This window comes from Microtus ochrogaster, chromosome 22, assembly GCF_000317375.1.
Source record: "Microtus ochrogaster isolate Prairie Vole_2 chromosome 22, MicOch1.0, whole genome shotgun sequence".
NCBI lineage: Eukaryota > Metazoa > Chordata > Mammalia > Rodentia > Cricetidae > Microtus > Microtus ochrogaster.
In genome coordinates, this window is record NC_022023.1 from 9620819 (window position 1) to 9642569 (window position 21751).

General features: G+C 35.9%; 1 protein-coding gene across 6 annotated transcripts in view; it reads left to right on the forward strand.

The window, feature by feature from the left end:
- The window catches only part of Grm5 (glutamate metabotropic receptor 5), a 343722-nt gene that overhangs the window by 264157 nt on the left and 57814 nt on the right, over nt 1–21751 (forward strand). For all 6 annotated transcript variants that reach the window (XM_026784413.1, XM_026784411.1, XM_026784414.1 and 3 more), the window contains 3 exons: nt 8107–8353; nt 12648–12816; nt 16151–16277. In XM_026784413.1, the coding sequence (XP_026640214.1) occupies nt 8107–8353; nt 12648–12816; nt 16151–16277 (543 nt within the window). The remainder of the gene's footprint in view (nt 1–8106; nt 8354–12647; nt 12817–16150; nt 16278–21751) is intronic.

Sequence of the window (21751 nt, forward strand, 5' to 3'; positions counted from 1 at the left end):
ATAGCTTCAAGTCAACTGGACACACGTCATTGATGGCTTTCCCTGTTTCTCATCCCCTCCTGAATATTTGAGCACTTTATAATCCTTACTTTTACATTGGTCTAAATAATTCAGAATTGTCATAATATTTCCTATACCTTAAAGATTACCTCCCACCCTGGGGCTCAACAAAGCCCCCAAAGCTTCATGTCATTCCTCATGTCCTTCTTGATTTAGTTTCTTTTTGTTTTTTAACTCTCCTAAAAAATAAAGTCTTATCTTTACTACTTAAATTGTAGTAAAATTTTTAAAAAAGGTTTTTTTTTTCTAATTCAGACAGTTCGGATACAAAGTACTCTCTAATTATCACAATTCACTTTGTAGAATCAGTAAGGCCACAACCTGTATGGTGAACCATGTGATTTTCCTTCTTCTGTATCAATGTTCAGACTTGAGAGGTAAGCTCTTCACTTTAACCTGGCTTTCTCCTGGCTCAGGGCATGAGTCTATCCATGGGATGCAAACCTTTTGAGTGCCAGGAAGGGCATTTTAGCACAAATCTAATTTGTGTTCTCTTTCCTTTATATTCTGCCAGATGTAAGAAATGGCAAGCCTACAGTTCTATCTCATCCTCCTCGTCACTTTTCCTGCCAAACTCAGATATTAATACAGATGCAAGAATCAGCATGTCACTCTCTATTGTAGATCCTCCCTTATGTAAACAAGTTCTTTCAGGGCGGACAGATGAACCTCAGCTGTATATTCTATTAACGACAGCAAACTACACACAAACATTGCCATAACACTCTTATGATCCCATCACACCTGTGCTGCTTTCAAGGACTGCAATACATTTTCTAGCTTATCAGCTCTTGGGAGAACATTCTCACACTAACATTGAGATCTTACTCATTAAGAATGTGTGTTTCCCCATACCACATTGAACATGACCAACCTGAGATTCCTCCCCGCAGCAAATATTCTCCACTCTTAGAAGTCTTGTCCTTGATTCTTTGTGCTCTCTGCTAAACTTGAAGGTAGTTCTACCACAGTTACCCATCAAAGAATAGCACCTTCCCCAGATGCCTACTAGTTATATTAAGAATTTCCTACTACTTACATTAAGCCAGGGAGGGACTCTGTGGGTTTCATAACTTTCAAAAACTTCTTGTGCCTTATAAGATCTGTTAGCTTCCCGAGTCCTAAAAAGCTCCTTACTCTATCCACAGAGTAATGTTTCAACTTGGAGAAGGTAGCTATACAACAGTAACATTATAGACAGAGTGTAAAAACATTTGCAGAGATTTAGTCAGGCTACCACATAAGGATGCATTCCCACCCTGATCCCCAATGAGAATTTGCTCCCCAAAACAGAAATTCTTTTCTTAGGCAGCAATGAATATATTTTTAATTGCTTCACAAAAATAGGTGTTAGGTCAGAAAGAGACAGCTTGCAGCTAATTGTAGAACCTTCAAGCATAACCTTCAAATCACTATATTATAAACTACTAGCATTAAGTTATAAAATAGTTTATGGGTTCATTCTATTATTTTATTCACCTATTGTCTCTTCATCCTCAAGCTTTATTATTGTCATGTTGTGTTTGTGCAAAGCAGGGCACAAAGAGGTTAACTGGCCGGTCAAACAAAGACAAATAACTGATAAACTAAGTATTGTAACTTAATCAAGCTTCTAAAATGACGTTTTATGAGATGTTGCCTGCTATAAGACAGAAAACATTTGTTTGGAAGAATACTCATCACTAAAACCAGTTTCTGCCTTTGCAGAATTATGTGAAACAGACAAAAAAAAAATGAGTCTGTCACTACCATGCCCCATATCCACACCACCAAGGAGATTTGGTTTAATGGTTTTCATGCTACTAGATCTTGTCTTCCATGTAAGATGGCAAATGGAGTCCATTGGAAAGCATGCAGGGCATGCCACTCGTTTGGAGCACTGATGACATACGTGTGACAGTTAAGCTAGGGCTAAGTTTCAAAGATAATCTTTTCAGAAACTGTTTCTTATACCCTTCCGCGTTCTTTTAACACAGGCCTAACCTATCTGGAAGGTTTTAACTCTGGACGGTGTCAGCATTTTACCAACTGAAAAGTTTTCTGTTATTTAGAAAAGTGGCAGAACATCTCAGTTTTCTTATTTATAAAAAACTTAGTAACTGATAAGTTACAACTATAGTAATATTTTCTTAATAAACTTTTCCCTTTCTTATTTGTCAAAATATGTTACATATGCCCTCTCACTTGCTCTTCAGATGTTCTCAGAAGTTAATCAGGATTATCATTTCCATTCTCATATATAGGAAATGCATTTATAAGTGTAACTATTGGGTGTTTGTTGAGAATTAAAAGAGAATAGAAGTGTGTTGTAGTAAGGCCAGCCTGCAGGATACTTTGAACTACATTTTGAAATTCTAATTCACTATGTATTAGTTTTGTATCATGAGCTATTCTGTTCTTGTCTGTGAGCTGTTTCTCATATAAACAAGGGCAAAATATAATACCCATTCACTATTTCTATGAGAGTTGAGGGGATAGGTGTAGTAACCCAATAACAGTAACTGTGAGAGATTCTCTCATTATCTTTGACTTCAGTAACTAAGTGTCTTTGAAACATTTTGTGATCAAATGGTTTCTATGAAATCATTATCACTATGGGTAAAAGTGGCAATGTGTTTATTTAGAGTAGTTTATACAATAAATAATCCACACTATTGGTACAATGACTACCCCACTCATCTGTATCTCTATTATAACATCATTTCTCTGCCTGGCTCACTGTATCTTAGGTTTCATACAGTTAATCTATTGGACAACTCTACATTCATTTACCTCCCATGATCCACCAATAAAATTGGCAATGCCAAGCACTGTAATATATGCAGAATATAATGCTAAATAAAACCAAAGTGCACTTAGTACACAGAGAACCAGTTGTCCATTCTGAACTAATCTCAAATCTCTTGGTAGGATTAGAGGCTTTGCAAATCAAAAAAAAAGATGTTCAACAAATATTAAAGGATTGAATGATATGTTCACTTTAATCCACAGTATCAGAGCTTGCTAAAAAAAATACAAGAAAAGCAACATGGTCTTCGGCTTCAGAAAAATCACACTCTATGTGGGGAGCAGGGAAGTTCATAGATAATTCTAATACACGTCATAAAGTATTACATGTTGCGTGTGAGAAGACAAAACAGTTCCTAAGGTGTTTTCCTTGCAAGGATGAGGATCTGAATCCAGTCCTCACAACCCACACAAGCACAGAATAAAACAAAAGCAATCCTGGTGGTGTACACTTGTAATATCAGGACTAAGGAGGCAGGAATGTGCAGATCCCCATGTCTTATTGACCAAACAGCCATCTGCCTCTAGGGCCATGAGAGACTCTGCCTCAAGAGACTGAGATAATATTCTGTACCACACTCCATCTGTTCATCAAGGAAACTTAGAGGAGACAGACTACACTAATCTGTGGGTGTGAGGCAAAGATTATAGACTGTTGTTAAAGTTTATGCTCATCTAGTAAATTGGGGGCTATTGATTCTCCTAGACTAACCATGCATTCACTGGCACTGAGTAATTAGATAGGCTTCCCATGCCAAAGGGAAATGGGAAACAGGGAGGAGGCAGAAATTTTTTTCAACAACTGAAAAAAAAATTAAAAAAAAATTGTTGACGAGTTTGGTTTAGCGCAGAATCTCATGCTAAGCTGGGTCTGGCCTTGAGCTAAGTCAACATTGCTGAAGGACTCCAATTCTTTGGCGTACCATCATGTGAGGTAATTAATATGCCTTTTTCCACCTACAGCTTACTGAATGAGAAAAGAAGTTTGAATAAAGTGAATCCTTTTATTATATGCATTCAGGCCATTGAAATTAGCCTAATAAAATTGGAATATTTGGCTCCTAGCAAGCTTCTATCACTATGTCTATAGCTCAGATGTTGAGTTTCTTTTTGTTTTTGAGGACAAAGATTTTATCTTTTTCATTTTTGTATTACCAGCACGCAATACTCTGGCATGCAATGTAGACTTCAATACACAAGTTTATAATAAACAATTTAATCATCTTTGAATGAGACAATAAATTAAAGAATTAATAAGAAAGAAATTCCCCGTAGATCCAAAGCAGCAACATCAAAAGAATTAACTATAATGCTATAAATTTTACTAAGACAGCTGAAGAATGACTATTAGACCAAACAAAAATACATGGTTTAGATATATAAACAGAAGATCATGAAATACTGGTGAGACTTTTATATCACAACTATATGATTATAGGTTTAGTTTTCTCCCACTTAATAACAGCCCATGTTCTGGACATTTCAAATTTGATATTATATAATGTTGATGATGTTTAAATTTCATGAACAATATTTACTTAAAAATGTGGAAATGTAGTGATACATACCTGTAATCCCAGAAGTCAAAAATTGAGGTATAAAAGATCCTGGCTTTGAGTCCAGCCTGGACTTTATAGCCCAATGAAGAAAGAAGGGGAGGTGAGAAACAGGAAAAGAAGGTAAGAAGGAGAGAAAGATGCAGGGCAGGAAGAAGAAGAAAGCAGCTAACCTGGTTAGCTCCCAATCTATAAGCTTGTCTGATTTCTCTGGCTTGTGGTTCTAATACTAATTCCATTTTCAAAGCTTCTACAGTCATGTGTATTTAACACACGTGGGTCCCATCAAGGGGTTGGTCTTGGTTTTAAGTAATGATTTTCACAGCATTCCATGGAAGAAATGAGGTACAGGTTAGCCTATATTGGCTGAACCATACATTTTCCCCAGTGAAAATGCATTGACTAAAATGATAATGTAGTTGTCAGGAAGTGGTGGTGCACACCTTTAATCCCAGTACTCAGGAGGCAGAGGCAGGTGGATCTCTGTGAGTTCAAAGCCAGCCTGGTGTACAGAGCAAGTTCCTGGACAGACAGGGCCACACAGAGAAACCCTATCTTGAAAAACACAACAAAACTAGATGAACTATTCTACACGAAAGGATCTTGTTATAAATTTCTGTGTTTATCTTTTCTTAAATGAGCTCTATCCTACAAAGGAATGAGTTCACGGATAATCTGACCTGACAAACTGAAGACTGGACCAGGTGGACAGTACCACTTGTGGAGGTCCCCTGTCATTCATCTGGCCTGATTCATACACTCATCTTTAGTTAGTAGTGCCAACCACATGTCAGGTTCTATGATAAGTTACAACGACAGCATCTGTGACCAACGTAGAAGCTTGGCAAATCGAAAGTGTCAGGAAATTCAAATAAAGGCTATCAGCAGAGCTATTTTTAAAAAATGCTTAGCCTTAAAGTCAAGGTAGAGGTAAACTGCAAACAGGCAATTTAGTTTATGATGTTGAGTGTGATGACACAAACCATATATGTGGAAAAGGGACCTGTATTGATGAGGGAGGGCGATGTGGGGGTCAAAGATGGTACAGAGTGATAGCAAACACAGTGGCATTGTCAAAGAACAGACTTAACTACTTAAAAAAAAACAAGAATGTGCTAAATAGTGTTTTATGAGGGAAAGGACAGGGTTGACAGATGAAGGAGGACGATAACGAGGGTGGGTGTGACAGTAATAAGAATGAATTATTTATGTATATGAAATTGTCAGAGGAAACATTTAGTCAATAAAAAATTAGTTTTAGTGACATGAGCAGAAAAATATAAAGTACTCCATTCAGCATTATATAACCATAGCAGGATTTTTTTTTTTTAGCCAGTTAGATAATGTAATAACCACATACATACCCACAGGGAAAGGATATCAACATCCACAGTACAGTACAAAAACAGGGTATAGGAAAGTATATGTGCACACTATCGTTTATGGAATGTCACCTATATGCTAATTTATGTATGAAACTAATGAAGTCTTAGAGAAACAATAAACAAGAATATTTTTAATCCCTTTTAAATACAGAAAATTTTACTTGAAAGAAATGCTGACTATCTAGGGGCAAGAAGGTTGTTTTCATGTTATTTTCTTTTAAGTTTTTCACTATGATTTCGAATCGAGAAATTATCCAAATAATTAAGACATTTCAAAACACCAAAATTCTATTATAGGAGTCAGAATAGGAGAAAATAAATGCACTAAAGGAATAGAGAAGGGTGTGACATGTTGAATAGAATTCAGAATGGTATCATCTTTTATCTTTAAGATTGACATGCTCCAAGAAGTAGCTGAATGTTTCATAGGATTTAAGTTTCAAAAGCCATAGAACATTTATCTCACCGGGATAAAATCCAGATAGACTGTCCAGATACCAACCCTGTTTCTACTGCTTAGTTGCCGTGAAACAGTAGAGAAGCTAATTCATTGTTCTGTCAAAACATAGAACATAGTAATTGGGATGAATGGAGTCCATATCTGTAGAATACTGAAAAAGATACCGCACTGACTTTAAAGAGTCCTCACTTATGTGACACTTGACGTATTGGAAATGAATCAGGAACTTAACCAGGAGACTGATACCTGATGAAGATAGAATCAATCTATTAATTTTCATTGTTTTAATTCCAAAATGTGTCGGAATCTGAACATGCCTCCTCTTTTCAAATGCTATCATCCTAAACAAAGCTGCCTCTCCCTGCTTAATAATTCGAGCCTTATGCTTTTAATCTCCACAAAACCCAACTCATTTCTCACTTGTCAGTTAACGATTTTTTAATCTATCCATGTTTAACGCAAGACTAATTTTTTGTTCTTCTTCTTCTTCTTCTTCTTCTTCTTCTTCTTCTTCTTCTTCTTCTTCTTCTTCTTCTTCTTCTTCTTCTTCTTCTTCTTCGTCTTATAAATATAAAATACTTGGGAGCACATGAAGCTTCCAATCTGTTAGACATCCCGACTTTTTACTTTAGATAGATGTATTCGGAAAATAACTAGAATACAGCTCTCAGTACCCTGTAACAGAATTCATTAAATTGAACCACTTCTTCCATTTTTGTTTTATTTTTCATATAGAAAGGTAAAGTTCTTAATGAAAACCAGGAAACACTCCTAAACCATATATTTTTGCCATTGTTTGTTTCTCATGACTGACATATTCTTCCTCCACTTATTTATAATCCTTAAAAATGCACCAGACATAGATACATTGGTACAATCTATAGCATTCATCAAAAACAAGATCTAGAAAACATCATTCTGAGTGAGATAACCCAGACACAGAAAGACAAATATAATATATATTCACTCATAAGTGGCTTTTAGAAATAAAGCAAAGAAAAACAACAGCCTACAATTCACAATCCCTGAGAACCAAGACAACAAAAAGGACCCCAAGAGAGACATACATGGAACTAATCTACATGGGAAGTAAAGAAAGACAAGTCTTCCTGAGTAAATTGGGAGTGTGGGGATCATGTGAGAGGGGAGAAGTGGAGGGGAGAAGAAGGAAGGGGAATGAAGAAAAATATATAGCTCAATAAAATATAATAAAAAAGAAAAAATGTATCCTTGTCATTATATTTTGTATATGAAAACATAAATCAGGCCATTAGCAACAGGACAAGTTTTATTGGCTTCAAATCTATACTTAATTCACTGCCATGTCCCCACTACTCACCAATAACTCAACTTCATGTATGATTTGACGTCATAAACTTTGATTGAATTAATGAATTCATAGTTTTGAGACTAAAGGAGGTGAGTTATAGATTATCAAGTAAGTATAGTGGAGACCAAATACGACAGAATCTAGTACTCTCAGTTGGAAGACTTACCAGCTGGGGAAATAAAGATTAAGGACTTTTGAGTCAGGAAGGTACAGTATTATAGATGACTAGGGAAATAAATTTGACATATAAGTAAATGGGTAACATGGAAATACAGTGCTATTCCAAGTTAAATCATGGGATAAGGCAAGTCTTGATCTAGTTAAGAAGTTTCATCTTGCTTCATGGTTTTGAAACAAAAACCACAAGTGATCGAGAACAGTTAGGAACAACATGTTACACCTATTCCTAGTGTGGTCCTCAATTGTGAATGCAGCAAGTTCGTTCTAAATCTTTGGAAGCTATGGATGTGGCTGTGGAGCAGAGCTTGGCAGTATTTCAAAGTCAACTCTTTCTTTGTTTCTCAACAGGTTCTCTGACTCTAAGAACACATCACGTTCAAGATTCCAAAATGGGATTTGTGATCAATGCTATCTATTCTATGGCTTATGGGCTCCACAACATGCAGATGTCCCTGTGCCCAGGCTATGCAGGGCTCTGTGATGCCATGAAGCCAATTGATGGGCGGAAACTTTTGGACTCCCTGATGAAAACCAATTTTACTGGTGTCTCTGGCGACATGATCCTGTTTGATGAAAATGGAGACTCTCCAGGAAGGTACTGTTACAATTTTTGTTAACAAGCAATGCCTGAGTAATAATCACCTTCTACTTTGGGATCTTTCTGTTTGGGTTACTTAGGCTTCTTGGACAGGTTTGGCTAAGGCTCATATTCCAAAATGAGCCAAGGCAGACAGGAACAGGCTCATATCCAGTGTGGCCAAGGTAAAGCATTGACGTTAATACTCATGGTGCACTTGTAAATTCATCACCATTTCACAGGCATAAACTTAAGAGGCAGACCCCTCAGCTTATTATTGACGAATAAATCCACCCTGAGTGTCTCCCAGTCAGGTTATTGCTGGTTTTTGCTTACTTCTTATGGCAACACTGTTCTCAGACAGGAACAATTCCATTTCTGGTAGCCCCGAACTAGGGTTAAGATCTTGCTCTTCCATTTACTCTGCCTGCAGGTGAGTCCCATCTTACTTTATTTTATTATCTGTAACACAAGGGCTTTCTCCTTGTTGAGTTAGCAAACTGCCTTTCACTCTGACTTCCCTATTATTTGTGTGGAGGTGACTGAAAATTACAGAACTTCATCATTATAAGCCAACCTTTAGAGAAATCGCTAGGCATTGAAAACTTAGCAGAATTCACCTCTATCCCCTACTTTACAGACTTGTTTTGTTTATACTGTATTTTAAATACACGGAGGATAATTAATTGACTTTATAATGAGTTACAGCAGAGCTAAGTAACTACTCTGCTTTACAAAAACCAACCAACCAAATAAATAAATAAATTAAAACGCAGAGGATCCTTTAGTTCCATATTCTTTCCCCAGCAGCAGTTTGTGCTAGCAGCTGTGTTCAAGGAGCTGCGTGCTTTCTGTTTGCAGTCAGTCCTGCCAAGAGAAGGACTCGTGAGTACCCCCACAACTTGAAACCCATGTGGCCACACCTTCTGCCAACAGCCTTGCTCTAGCACATTTCCACTTCCTGAGGTAAGCTGGAGCTGGCCCCGGACACAACTGTCAGCATTGCACAAGCTTCACAGCCAAGTGACAGGCAGCTAGATCCAGGTCTCACGGCCCAGTGAAAAACTCGATATTTCCTGTATTCTAGAGACTTAAAGGGTTTTAGAGTAGCCCAGATATTTGCAAAAGTGACTGGCTTTTTACTGTTTTCTGCTTTGGGAATCTTCTACATGTCACTGTGGGGAAACATAAATAGTTTCTAAGTACCAAAGGAAATTTCACATGTACTGTACATCTCAGTATTAAGCTTAAACTCTGATTCCTGGGCATGGATTTAATGTTCTTGTGTAAACTGCAGCACTGATGTTACCCTGGGCCCTGTTAATAGATTGGTGATGGCAACATCACCATCTCAAGAGCTTCCTTGTCATGTGTCTGGGCCTGATCCACAAACCAGATGAGGGGGAAATATCTCGGGTGGCTCTGCTCAAACCCTGTGAGAAACCTTCATGAATTAGGCAAACCATCACTGCCTTATTGACAGTTCTCCTAAGAGTTATCTTGGGAACACTGCTTCTTCACCCCTTTTCAAATCTCTCCAAGACTGATAAAATTCTAGATATTTCTTCAATAATAAAATGCATACTATTGCAAACAAATTTTACGAATTAGTGTTCACTTGGAGTCTAGCCATGCACTGCTAAGTTTAGGTATCAAATTAAACAATAATTAGCAGAATTACTTTGCAACTTTTTGTTTTGTAAATGCACCTAGTTCATAGATACAGTGTTTATACTGAACTCTTTGACTAATAATAATAATATATAAATATGCACACAAAATGTGCATGCAACCAAACTGGGCAACACAATGAGACCCAAATCTGCAAAAATATAACTAACATTTACCAAGTGTGCGTGACTCAGAACACACACTAAACTAAATGCTAAATTTTTTAATTATATGAAGAAAGCAATATTTGTATTCTTTCTAGATATGGGAAATGAGAAATCACTAACATTTCAATGATCACCTAAAATTTCAATAAGGATATATTAGAGATACTCATTTCTTTTTCACTTTTGAGGAAGAATGAAATCTACATCCCCCTTGTGAGTGTTGTTTCAAAGTCTCATTTCTATTCAGAAATAGAGACTGCTTATTGGAGAATCTTTGCATAGTTAATTATTCCTGTCTCTTTCAACTTTAGTTTGGTGCACAGCTAATGAAGAATGGCGATGGTAATAGTACATTTTCACAGATAAGCATTGCAGATAGGACCTTTGTTGTTGTTGTTGTTATCTTGTATAAAAACAAACAGGCTCATTTTTTTTTCCAAAGGGAAGACTCAGTCTCTGGGTCAATTCTAACAGTTTGATGAATTAAAAGAAAATTAAGAATAAATAAAATTTTCTTCAAGTGACTCCCTGTCAATGTGATATGTGTCATTCCACAGAGATTTTCAGTTTTCAAACCCTATATCTCCTTACCTTTTAGGCTCTCTTTCACAAAAACTAAGGTAATTGGACATAGATCATGACTAATCTAACGAGAAGAAGCGGTAGATTTAAAATATAAATGCTTGCTTAGGGTTCTGGCTCTGACATCTGTGTTCTATGCAAACTGGTCATAACAATTAATCTCAGTGAGCTTCAGTTCCATTATCTATAAAATTAATAGCTAAGTCTAGACAGTTCCAAGACTGAGAATTGGAAGAAACGGTGCTTTGGCTCATTTTGGTGAGCAATTGAGTTCTTATAACTTTTCAAATCATCAGTAGTCAAGAAGCCTCCAGACACTGACATTTCTTTCAGACTAGGTCATTCAAAGGTTTTCTGTTGCAAAAAGTCATGTTTCAAGGCTGAGAAGCCTGTGTGTTTTAAGTAGCCAGTGACATAATACATGAATTCTTTTTCCATCACTGTTCTCTGTTCTATCTCCTGGAGCCACGGCATGTTTGGTGACTTTAACCACTGGCCAACTCTGACAGCATGGAAGAAGTAGCCTTAGAATCCTGATTTAGAAAAATGCTCAAAGTAAAGATGGTAAATAAAAACAGTGCAAAAGAATCCCACAGTTGCTGAATGGCCATCAGAGTATTGGACTAGGTTAACCCTGGAAATAAAACTGCAAGTATGAATTTTAATCAGCAACAAATAGAGAATGGAATCATTTACAACACTATTTAAGTATGTTAATCCAGTTCGTTTTTTGTATTTTCACAAGATCATCGGATTGAGTATGTCAGCTTACTAGGCATAACTATAAATCTGTACCCATTTGCAAATAGCTAAACATGCTGAGTATGGGAAGTTAGAGGAAACATTCACCACCCTATCTGCCTGTACTGAAAGTTCTGGAAAGTATGAAGTATAGTATATTATGTGAGGGTAACCCATAGCAAGGACAGCCTGTAGGAATATGCAAGGCTGTTGAGTGGTTCGTAGAGAGATTTCTGTTTGGAAAACTGTTTCATAAATACTCTCCTGAAAACAGAAGAAAAGTCTTGACAATTGCTTTCCTCGCCTTATTTTTTTGTCCCTAGATTCAAAATGAGAACGTTTGCTAAGAAAACCTGAGAACTTGTCTACTTGGCAGTATTTTTCAGCTAAGGTGCTGTTGAAACTATTTTCAGTTTGTTTTTTAAATACCCCTTAAATTATCTCTACATAATAAATTTACCTAACATAAAGGCAAAATCAGACCTGTTGATTTTTGTTAAAAAATTTAATCTGTTTAATCCACAAACTTTCCATAACTTTAGTTAAAAACTAAAATAACAACTAAAAACAGTGAAACTGAGACATTTCTCAAAGTCTAGGCTCTTCCAGCCTTACAAAGCAAGAGGTCTTTAGTCTGTGCACCAATTGGAAGAATAAAAAAATATGAATGGGAACTGCAATGTTCCATAAAACAAACCTTTATATCATGGAAGGATTCCTCCTAAATTACTAGTGAATTTCTAACATCCAAAAATGAGTTCAAAGATTAAATCAATTTCACAGTGAATAAGGAAACTTTTCAGCAGATCACTTGAACGAAGTTAAACAACTCCCTGATTTTTTTCCTCATAAACCAACAAAAGTTCATGTTTAAAATTCCTGAAGTTCTTTCAAAACTGTCTTTCATCTTCCTGAGTTCCAGTAACTTTCTTACATAGGATTTTCTTTTTCAGATGTAAGCATGACTTTAAAAATAGGTCTCCAAGATGAACATGAAGTAGAAAGAATTTTGTTACTCTAAACATACCATTACATAAAATTCCAGTGTGATTTGCACAACAATAAATGTATTGGGGGAATGAAACTATTGCCTTTGCATATATGAGGATTTATGACCTTAGCTAAATAATTATTATATTTTTGTTTCTAAGGTATGAAATAATGAATTTCAAGGAAATGGGAAAAGATTATTTTGATTACATCAATGTTGGAAGCTGGGACAATGGAGAATTAAAAATGGATGATGATGAAGTATGGTCCAAGAAAAATAATATCATTAGATCCGTGTGCAGCGAACCATGTGAGAAAGGGCAGATAAAGGTAATATAGAACCTACATTTCTTTAATTGCTTCAAATTTAACAGTATTTACTCTCATTGTATATTTCTTTGTTTGTTTGTCACTTGTTTTATATTTTATATTGCAAGCCCATAATGTCAGAAAATGAGTTTATTTTTTACTTTATTCTGATCAGTTCTTTAGGAAACCTAGCCTTCAACTCCTAATAGTCTAGGTAGCTAATCTGAGCTCACTAATTAAACTGAGAAGTCATATTTGATCTACTTACTCTTTCTGCGTAGGAATGTTTCTAAAGATAATGATTCCTATGAATAAGTAGTTTAGAGCTGGAAAACATATTTAACAAATAGCTATCAAAGAATCTCAATGTAATAGTTCATTAATATCCATGGTAGAAAATGCAATGTCTTTATCAGTAGATTTAATATGAATGAGGGAAAGTACATGAAAGGTAAGCAATATTCTGATAATATGATAGCTTCATTAAAAGAAAAAAATCATAGGAATATAAGCTTTTATGAGTATAATTTCAAGCATCAGACTATAAAACTGGGTATGATTTCAAGGAAAGATCACAGATGTATGGGAAGCAACAGTAGACAAGGTAACAGATAGGGTACTAGAATGACGTTGAGTTACTGAGAGTACATAAATGCTTGCTGTAAGTAGTTATTAGGAAAGAAAACATTTAAATAGCAGACGAAGGCCAACTTTTATGGACAGTCTTCAATATTATACTAAATAACCTATATTTTATGGCAAAAATAATAGTTAATACTGACTAAAATGTTGACATGTATTGGCCCCAGTAAGTAGATTTATGGAAGATGAAACAAGAAATAATAGTTAAAATATAGGATGTTGACTATGGTGGCAGGAAAATGAACAATAAGTGTCAATATAGAAGTAGAAATGACATTGGATAAAAGCTTTGCAGAGCTACAATCACTCAGTACCAGACGCTGATTAAAAATTGGGTCAGGAAAGAAAAGCAAAATATGATAAAATCAACTGCAATTCCAAGTCCTAGCAACAAAATGTACCATTGTCAGAATGAAAGAAAAACAAATAACTGAGGTATTGTTTATCAAATAAGCTACTTAGCAGAACTCCTAATTACAGAACACGCATTATGGAAGTAAGAACAGACTCTTGTAATTTCTGGTATGTTCATGAACACACACACACACACATACACACACACCAAAAAGAAAAGTGGTTTGAAAGAAAAAGAAATGGGTTGGTTTCAAGATTTGTTGATTTTTGATATAACAAGAAAATGAAAATTGATCTAGAAAAGAAGAAAAAATAAATCATACATATAAGGCCAATGATCTGGATTTAAAAATAATTAGAGCTTAAGCTGACACTGTTTGAGTAGATTCAAAATGCTCAACCTGAAAGTTCAAAAAAGTAATAATAATAGTGGACACCAAAAATAAAACTTCAAGAACGTATGCTTTGAATATAAAAGGGAAAGTGGTTGGGGAGAGCCAATTCTGAGAGAGAGGGAGATAGGAGAGAAATGCTGTTAGCCAACATGGCGGACAGCACAAGACCGGCTAGGGAAGAGGATGAAAAAGGAACAGAGATGAAGACTCAAAATTATCATTTCCTCTGGATCTTCTGGGAGAAAAGACAACCAAATGGACAGAATACAGTGATAGAGTATTTGGGGGGAGGCAGGTAAGAAACAATTTGCTGTGAGGATACTAGTTTTCAATCCAGGAAATAAAAAAAAACATCAACAAAGATGAAATCAAAACATAATTAAGAAAACAGGGAAAGTTAGTTAGTGAAACATAATATATTGGGGGAAGAAAAATGATAATGAAGTAGTTTAATTGCTTATCAAGTAAGCATTGCCATCTCAGGCATAGAGAATACTTAAATTTCCTTGAATCTTTTCAATCAACCGTACATTCACTCAAACTTAAAATATTTTTGAGATATTATTTGAAAGCAGAAATGTTTTAACATTGATCTTAAGGTACTCGGCAGGGGCACTAAGGATTTTGGAAAATAAGGCTAGACATAAGGTAAACAAGACCAACAAAATAAATATAATTTTAACACATGGAAATTGATGTGGGATTTTCACTGGTTAATAAAGAAACTGCTTTGGACATATAGCAAGACAGAACTTAGCTAGGCAGGGAAAACTAAACTGAATTCTGGGAGAAGGAAGGCAGAGTCAGGGAGAAGCCATGTAACCCTGCCAGAGACAGATGCCAGAACTTTAGCTGGTTAGCCACAGTCATGTGGCAATACACAGATTAATGGAGATGGGTTAAATTAATATATAAGAATTAACCAATAAGAAGCTAGATCTAATGAACCAAGCAGTGATTTAATTAATAAAGTTTCTGTGTGATTATTTCGGGGCTAAGCAGCCGGAAACCAACAAATGGCCCCCTCACAACAGGAAATAGCTTCACAGCTATTTCTTGGCCTGCTTCTCTACCATGTTGCATGGGATGTTACTGATACAATGGTAGAACTGGGTTCCCTGTCCCCATAATCTTAACATTGGTTACATATTTACATTTGCTTGGTTACTCATTTTTAGATTGTTTTTCTGTAGATCTCATTTCCACTCTATGCAATATATATTTGATATCATTTTCTTAATATCTCTTAAAACAGTAATGGATCACCTTCCTCCATAGTAACATCCCCTGGCATTGTCCCTAGATTTATGAACTTGATTTCCCACAGAGGCTTGGCACCCTTCAGGGCCAGTGAAAACACTTTTACTTTCAATCTGTTCACAGCTGGAGCTGCTAGGAAAGACATTGCCACTGTGTCTTGTCATAAGTGATGATGAGAATCAAAACAGAACATGCAAAACGCCTAAACCAAATTGGTTTTGGATGATTGAAGAACATATATCAAGTTGTCATGATTCAAGGAGACTTACATGGGAATTATTCTTGGAAAAATGAATGCATTTATATGGGCAAAATATTGACATTCATAATAAATGAAAAATGAGCCACAGGCTGTCAGCATATTTCAAGGGTGAAAAACTCAGTATCTTAAATTTGCCAACCCTTGTAAAGGTCTAAAAAAAAAAGTCTCATTATTTTAAATAAAACTACTTATGTTACATAATCTAACAATTATCTAAGAGAACTTCAGTTTACCCTGAAAATGAAATTCTCCTTTCTTAAATATATATGTGCATATATATGTGACTAATAAAAATAGGTCATATTTTAGTGCCTTACATTTTATGAATCACTAATCATTCATCTGAAGGAAACTCTATAAAAAATGAAAACATTTGAACAAGAAGAATCTGGTTTAGTTTCTTTGCTGCGCCATTGATCAGAATTTCAAATCTTCCCCTCAGGTGATCCGGAAGGGAGAAGTGAGCTGTTGTTGGACGTGCACTCCCTGTAAAGAGAATGAGTATGCGTTTGATGAGTACACCTGCAAGGCGTGTCAGCTGGGGTCCTGGCCCACCGATGACCTGACAGGTACTTACGTCACAGTATCTGCACATTCCTCCGAAACCAACTCAGAAGTCATGCGGTCATGAAGAGGAAAGGGGCATGCCTCCACATAGCTTTCATTGAGCATAGTCTAGGGTTCAAAGACTTCCCTTGGAAACAGAAGCCTTCCCAAAGCAAGGCTCATCCTGGAAAGCTTTAGATTTCAGAGGAAGTTCTGCCTGATTTCCAACCTGACTCCCAAGCAGAACTCTTGGTTGTCTACTGGTTACACTTAGCCCATTCTCAGAACACCTTACACATTCCTCAGTAGACCATGAACTTCCTGTTAAGAGACAAACATACATCACATGTCCAAGAACAAAAGATTTTTTAAGCTAAAAATTGTATCTTTTTCTTTGTTTTTTTCTTTCTTTTTGAAACCTTAAGTTTCTCAGTAAACATTGTTGTGTTTAAGCAATGAGGCAAAGGCCTGCCCTTGTTTATTTATTTGAATTTGGTTTAATTTATGATCTTTATTTCAAAAACCACTATATGCCATAGTGTTCATCCCATACTCAACATTCATTTTCAATATTTCCAAAAGTAAACTGAAGTCCAAGTCCCCACAACCCTATTTCAACCTATCATCAATATAATCAATGTATATATTTGCCTAAAAATGAAATAAAGATACAGAAATTAATATTATCTCTCTGTCTTAAAGAAGCTCATAATTTAGTGCTAAAGTAAAAATATGCAAACATGATTAATACAATGAATATAAATGAAGATAACCATATCAAACAAACTGAATCAAATATAAAGACAAAGGTTGCAGGTACATTCTCATTTCTGGGTCTTAGACTTTGTGGAAACATAAAATCATATATGCATAAAAGTCATGAACATAAAAGCAGCACTGTGTAGGGAAAGACATAGGATCAGTGAGAAGGGGAGGAGGAAGAAAGGGGGTAATAAAAATAGAGATGGAATATGTTCAAAATGGACTGTATATTTGCTTGAAAATGGTCTTCCATATCTTAGTATAATTAAAAGAAGCCTAAAACAGTACTCCTGAAAGAACAACCACCTGGGATATGTCTAGTGGCTCCAGTATTAAGAGGGGTTTTAGCACAGAATTCCTAGAAGATAGGTCATAAGATCATCAGTGTTAAGTCCCTCCCTCATTGAATAAATGATTACCCATGGCCATTGTACCAGCTTACATCAAAGCCCTGATTAGAAAAATGCTGTGATCTGGAGCCCTTTGAGGCTTGCTCACGCTAAGACTTTTTATTAGTGAGTGATATTTATACAGACAATTTCTCTTTCTTAAAAGATTTAATGAAACATCCAAGTGCCTAGTGGTAGCATTGAGTCCTGTTTTTATCATTAGGCAAGCTTTCTGATGGTCGTAGGCATTCCAGAGTTGACCCAGTGCTGCGCATTAAATCAAAAGGAATTTTTTTGAGTAGATGAATTATAGTAGGTGTATACATGCACACAAAATTAAAATTGCCTACAAGAAAAACATATTATAATTACCTTTCTGTTAGTTTGGTATGGAACAGTAGTTGGTGATGTTTCCTTTCCATTGATTCATTATTTTTTCTAATTTCAAATTATATTACTGCTGAATTTTAAAACTCTTTTAACTCAATAATCTTGCATGTTTAGTCCCTTGTCCATGAATACAGTTCTCCATTGCACACACACACACACACACACTGACAAATCATGCAAAATAGGCAAAAGAATAGCAGATAAAATGAAAATATTAGAGAAATAATAGCGAAAAGGTAACTTAAAGTTGTGATCACAAAATATTTCTCTAGAAAAAAACTTATGTGATAAATAGTAGTTGCTAGCAAGTGGCAGGAAGAATGTCATTCCTGACCTAGAAGGCAGCACACATAGCAAGGTAAAAGATGTCAGAATATTGTCAGATTTCAGGAAAGTATGGAGCAAGATCTAATGCCTCATAGGAGAACATGCTAACCATTTCCGTGTTGGATTATCAGTAGAGAGGGCAACCGTTGCAAGAATTTCAGTGGATGCAGCAGTATGGTAAATGTTGTATTCTTATACAACATTCTCCTTGCTGTGGGTTGAGTAATTCAGGATAGATGGAAGGTAAAAATCAAGCAGACAGTTTGGGGAGAGACAGTGGGTAAAAATCAAGGAGGCAGATTGGACAATCATTGCTGCAGCAGACAAGGTGATTGGTTTTCTTTAACTAAACAATGCATTGGAATATCTGAGGTATAATTTGGTATAAAATCAACAATACACACAAAGAAATTGACATAGAATGTATTAAAGAAGACTGTTAAATTTCCTCCCTTAAACCCTAAAGGAATAAAGGCATTTGTTCATAAATATCTAGGTTTTAGTGTTAGATCAGAGCAATTTGACACGCCTTTTCAGATTATTAAATAAAGTCATTAATTTAAAAGGTTTTGGCTTTAATATATGCAAGAATATGTACCCTGAGCTGGAAATAAAAGATAAAATTAAGTTTCCAGGAAACTTAAAATATTGGCTAGAGAAAAGTTTGTTTAAAAAAGGTGACGCCACTGTGCAGTTCGTATTATAGGTGCAGAATAAACAGTATTATGAGCAACTGGAGAAAGTTTAAGCTTGAAATATAAGTCGCCATTTATAGGAAGGGTGATAATGATAATTCTGGAACTAAGTGATCTCTCCAGCATCATTAAGATCATTACCTAGAAATCATGCAGGAATGACTAATGCACTGCTTCCTTGTCTAATATAATAGACACATACAATTATTACACTCTTCAAAAAATGACCTTGTGCAAAGACAAATCCTCCACTGTTAATTCCTCTTTCTTCTTGCTCAGGTAACTTCTTGGATAAGTAGTATGCACTCACATTACCACACTTTCTCCCACTCTCCCTGCTGTTAGAAAGATCCCGGCAAAGACCTACGTCTACCATGATTTGGAACCACAAGGTTATTTATCATTCCTTATTTTACAAATGTTTCTGTTCAAGGAAGTGGGCTTGATGCTGGACATTTTGGAACATGTTACAACCCAGTTTTCTCTGTCCCACGTAAATGTCATTTCTGATTTTGCTTTATTTTATTTTGCCTGTTTGGGGCAGGAGATGTGGGCTGCTGTTGCCTGTTCCATATAATCTAGGCCATTAAACATGGAGGTTTCCCCAGTTTAGATGTTTGCTCCCTGTGGTTTTCCTGTTACAAATTTTCCCTCATAATGTGATCTACTTTGATCCTTAAATGTTTGCCAATGCCATTGGACTACAGACCTCATTCTTTTCCTGAAATTCAGATGTGGGAATATAACTTACAAGTGCGTTTTCTTCTTCAGTTTGAAGACAGAAAAGCCAGGCATTGACAAATCCACCCAAATCCTCACATGGGCTTATAAACCCTAAGGTGTTGTGTGTGTGTATGTGTGTGTGTGTGTGTGTGTGTGTGTGTGTGTGTGTGTGTATTCTCATTGAGGACAGCAAATAGTTATTTTTTTACCTAATAGTACCAGCAGTGAGAAGTATAAAAAGGCCCCCGCTCTACAAATATTGACATTCTAAATGTTGATAGATATAATAAATGGTTAGATATTAATATCAGAGATGAGCAGAGCAATGTGGAAATCCAGATCAATATAATAGCTAACAGCTGCAGCTGAAAATCCCTTCTTGAAGTGCGTGTATATATGAATCCAAGCAAAAAGAGTAGCTTCCTACATGAAAAATAGAAAAGTGTATTTGTGATGCTATAATGCCAGGACCAAGAAAAAACAGTGTTGAGAAGAGAGCTAGGACAGTTAAGCAAATACCAAGGCTTTTAGTCTTCTCTAAATCATGCTAAGTAAGATTAAAACCATTTATTTATTCAGTTATCTAGTAATCCACTCAATAAGAGCATATCTAGTGCCACCTCTGACCTAGATAAAGGGAAGGAAAATGTCTTTCCTTTCTGTCGACCATGGACATTGGGTGAAACCTCTGTGTCAAAAGAAAGATTAACAAGAGAAAGCATTATAGTGGTTCGACATAAGATGTAACTTTTGAGCCTTAGTTTTGCTTGTTTTTTATTCTCTTTAAGATAGAACTCTCTATGCTACCCAGATTGGTCTCCAAATCCTGGTCTCACCTAATTCCCTTGCTTAGGTTTCATGAAGAGCTGGACATCAAGACAGTACAGGTCTATGCTACCATACCAGTCTAATACTAACTTTGGAGAGACATAAAAACCTCCACAAAGCAATTTAGTCCTGAGAGAATAGTTGAAGCTGAGTGGTTATGTACCTGGGTTTAAAATAAATAAATACAAATAAAGAAGAATTATGGTAAACTATGGAAGGGAAGTCATGGCCCAAGTGTAGCAAGGCTTGCTTGTTCCACTTCCTCTCTGTACCCCTTTTCAAGGCAGAGGAGGATGTTCTAGTCCCACAGGTATGACCGTGGGAAAGGTCCTTCCACTAAAACATCTTATATCACCTGCTTCAGCGGAGATGATAAGGAAAGAGCAAGAAGTCCTTTATTGTCTGTGCTATTTCTCAAATTCAGTATGCCAAGGTACTGTATTGGGGTATATTATGTCATGAACCCTATCCCAGGCAATATTCTAAGTGCTAAAACATTTCTGTAAACTCACTAGGCAAAACACTCTGCCCTTCTCTCCTAGAAAATTGGTTTTTAACAAGGCCATTATCTCTAGGAATATCCAAAAATCAAATAAGAAAAGAAATACAATCCTGGAGGACCACATTATAAATATTATTTACACCATGACAATGTGATAATGGATAATGGATATTAATTTTAAGCATGAAATGGAAGGATGATGTGATGATATCATCTAGAAAAAGTAACATAGGAATTATAGAAAAGGTTCAGTAGCATTTGTAACGTGCCTTCATGGGACAGGGTATCATTTGAAATTAACATGGCAAGATGTTAATATTTTTCAAATCTAGATTTTTTTGTATTCATACTCTACACATTTAAGTTTTTTATTTGAAAACATTCCACAACATTTTCTTACATAATGTTGAAAAATAAATTTAAAAATAAATGACTGAAATATAAATGCTAAGAAAACTGCAGTAACAGGTTTTACAGCAATCAATGTTAATCTATTGGTGTATGGGCTAAAATAATGTAGCAGGCATAAAAATCAATGAAGAAATTTGATTGAGAATTAACATTGTTAAAATTGGGTAATTGTTCTCTAATAAGAAAAAAGTCAGTGCAATAATGGTCTACTTTGAGATGGAAAGGAAAAGCGGCAAAAGGTGGCAATCTGCGTGCCGCAGTAAGAATTTTCTACAGCTTCTCTTTGCCAGAAACTGGGCCCTGCTTCACTATTTCTTGCCACTGTAAAAGCTTCCGTGTGTGTGTGTGTGTGTGTGTGTGTGTGTGTGTGTGTGTGTGTGTGTGTGTGTGTGTATTCTGCTAAAGAATTTAAGTTGAGCCGGGCGATGGTGGCGCACGCCTTTAATCCCAGCACTCGGGAGGCAGAGGCA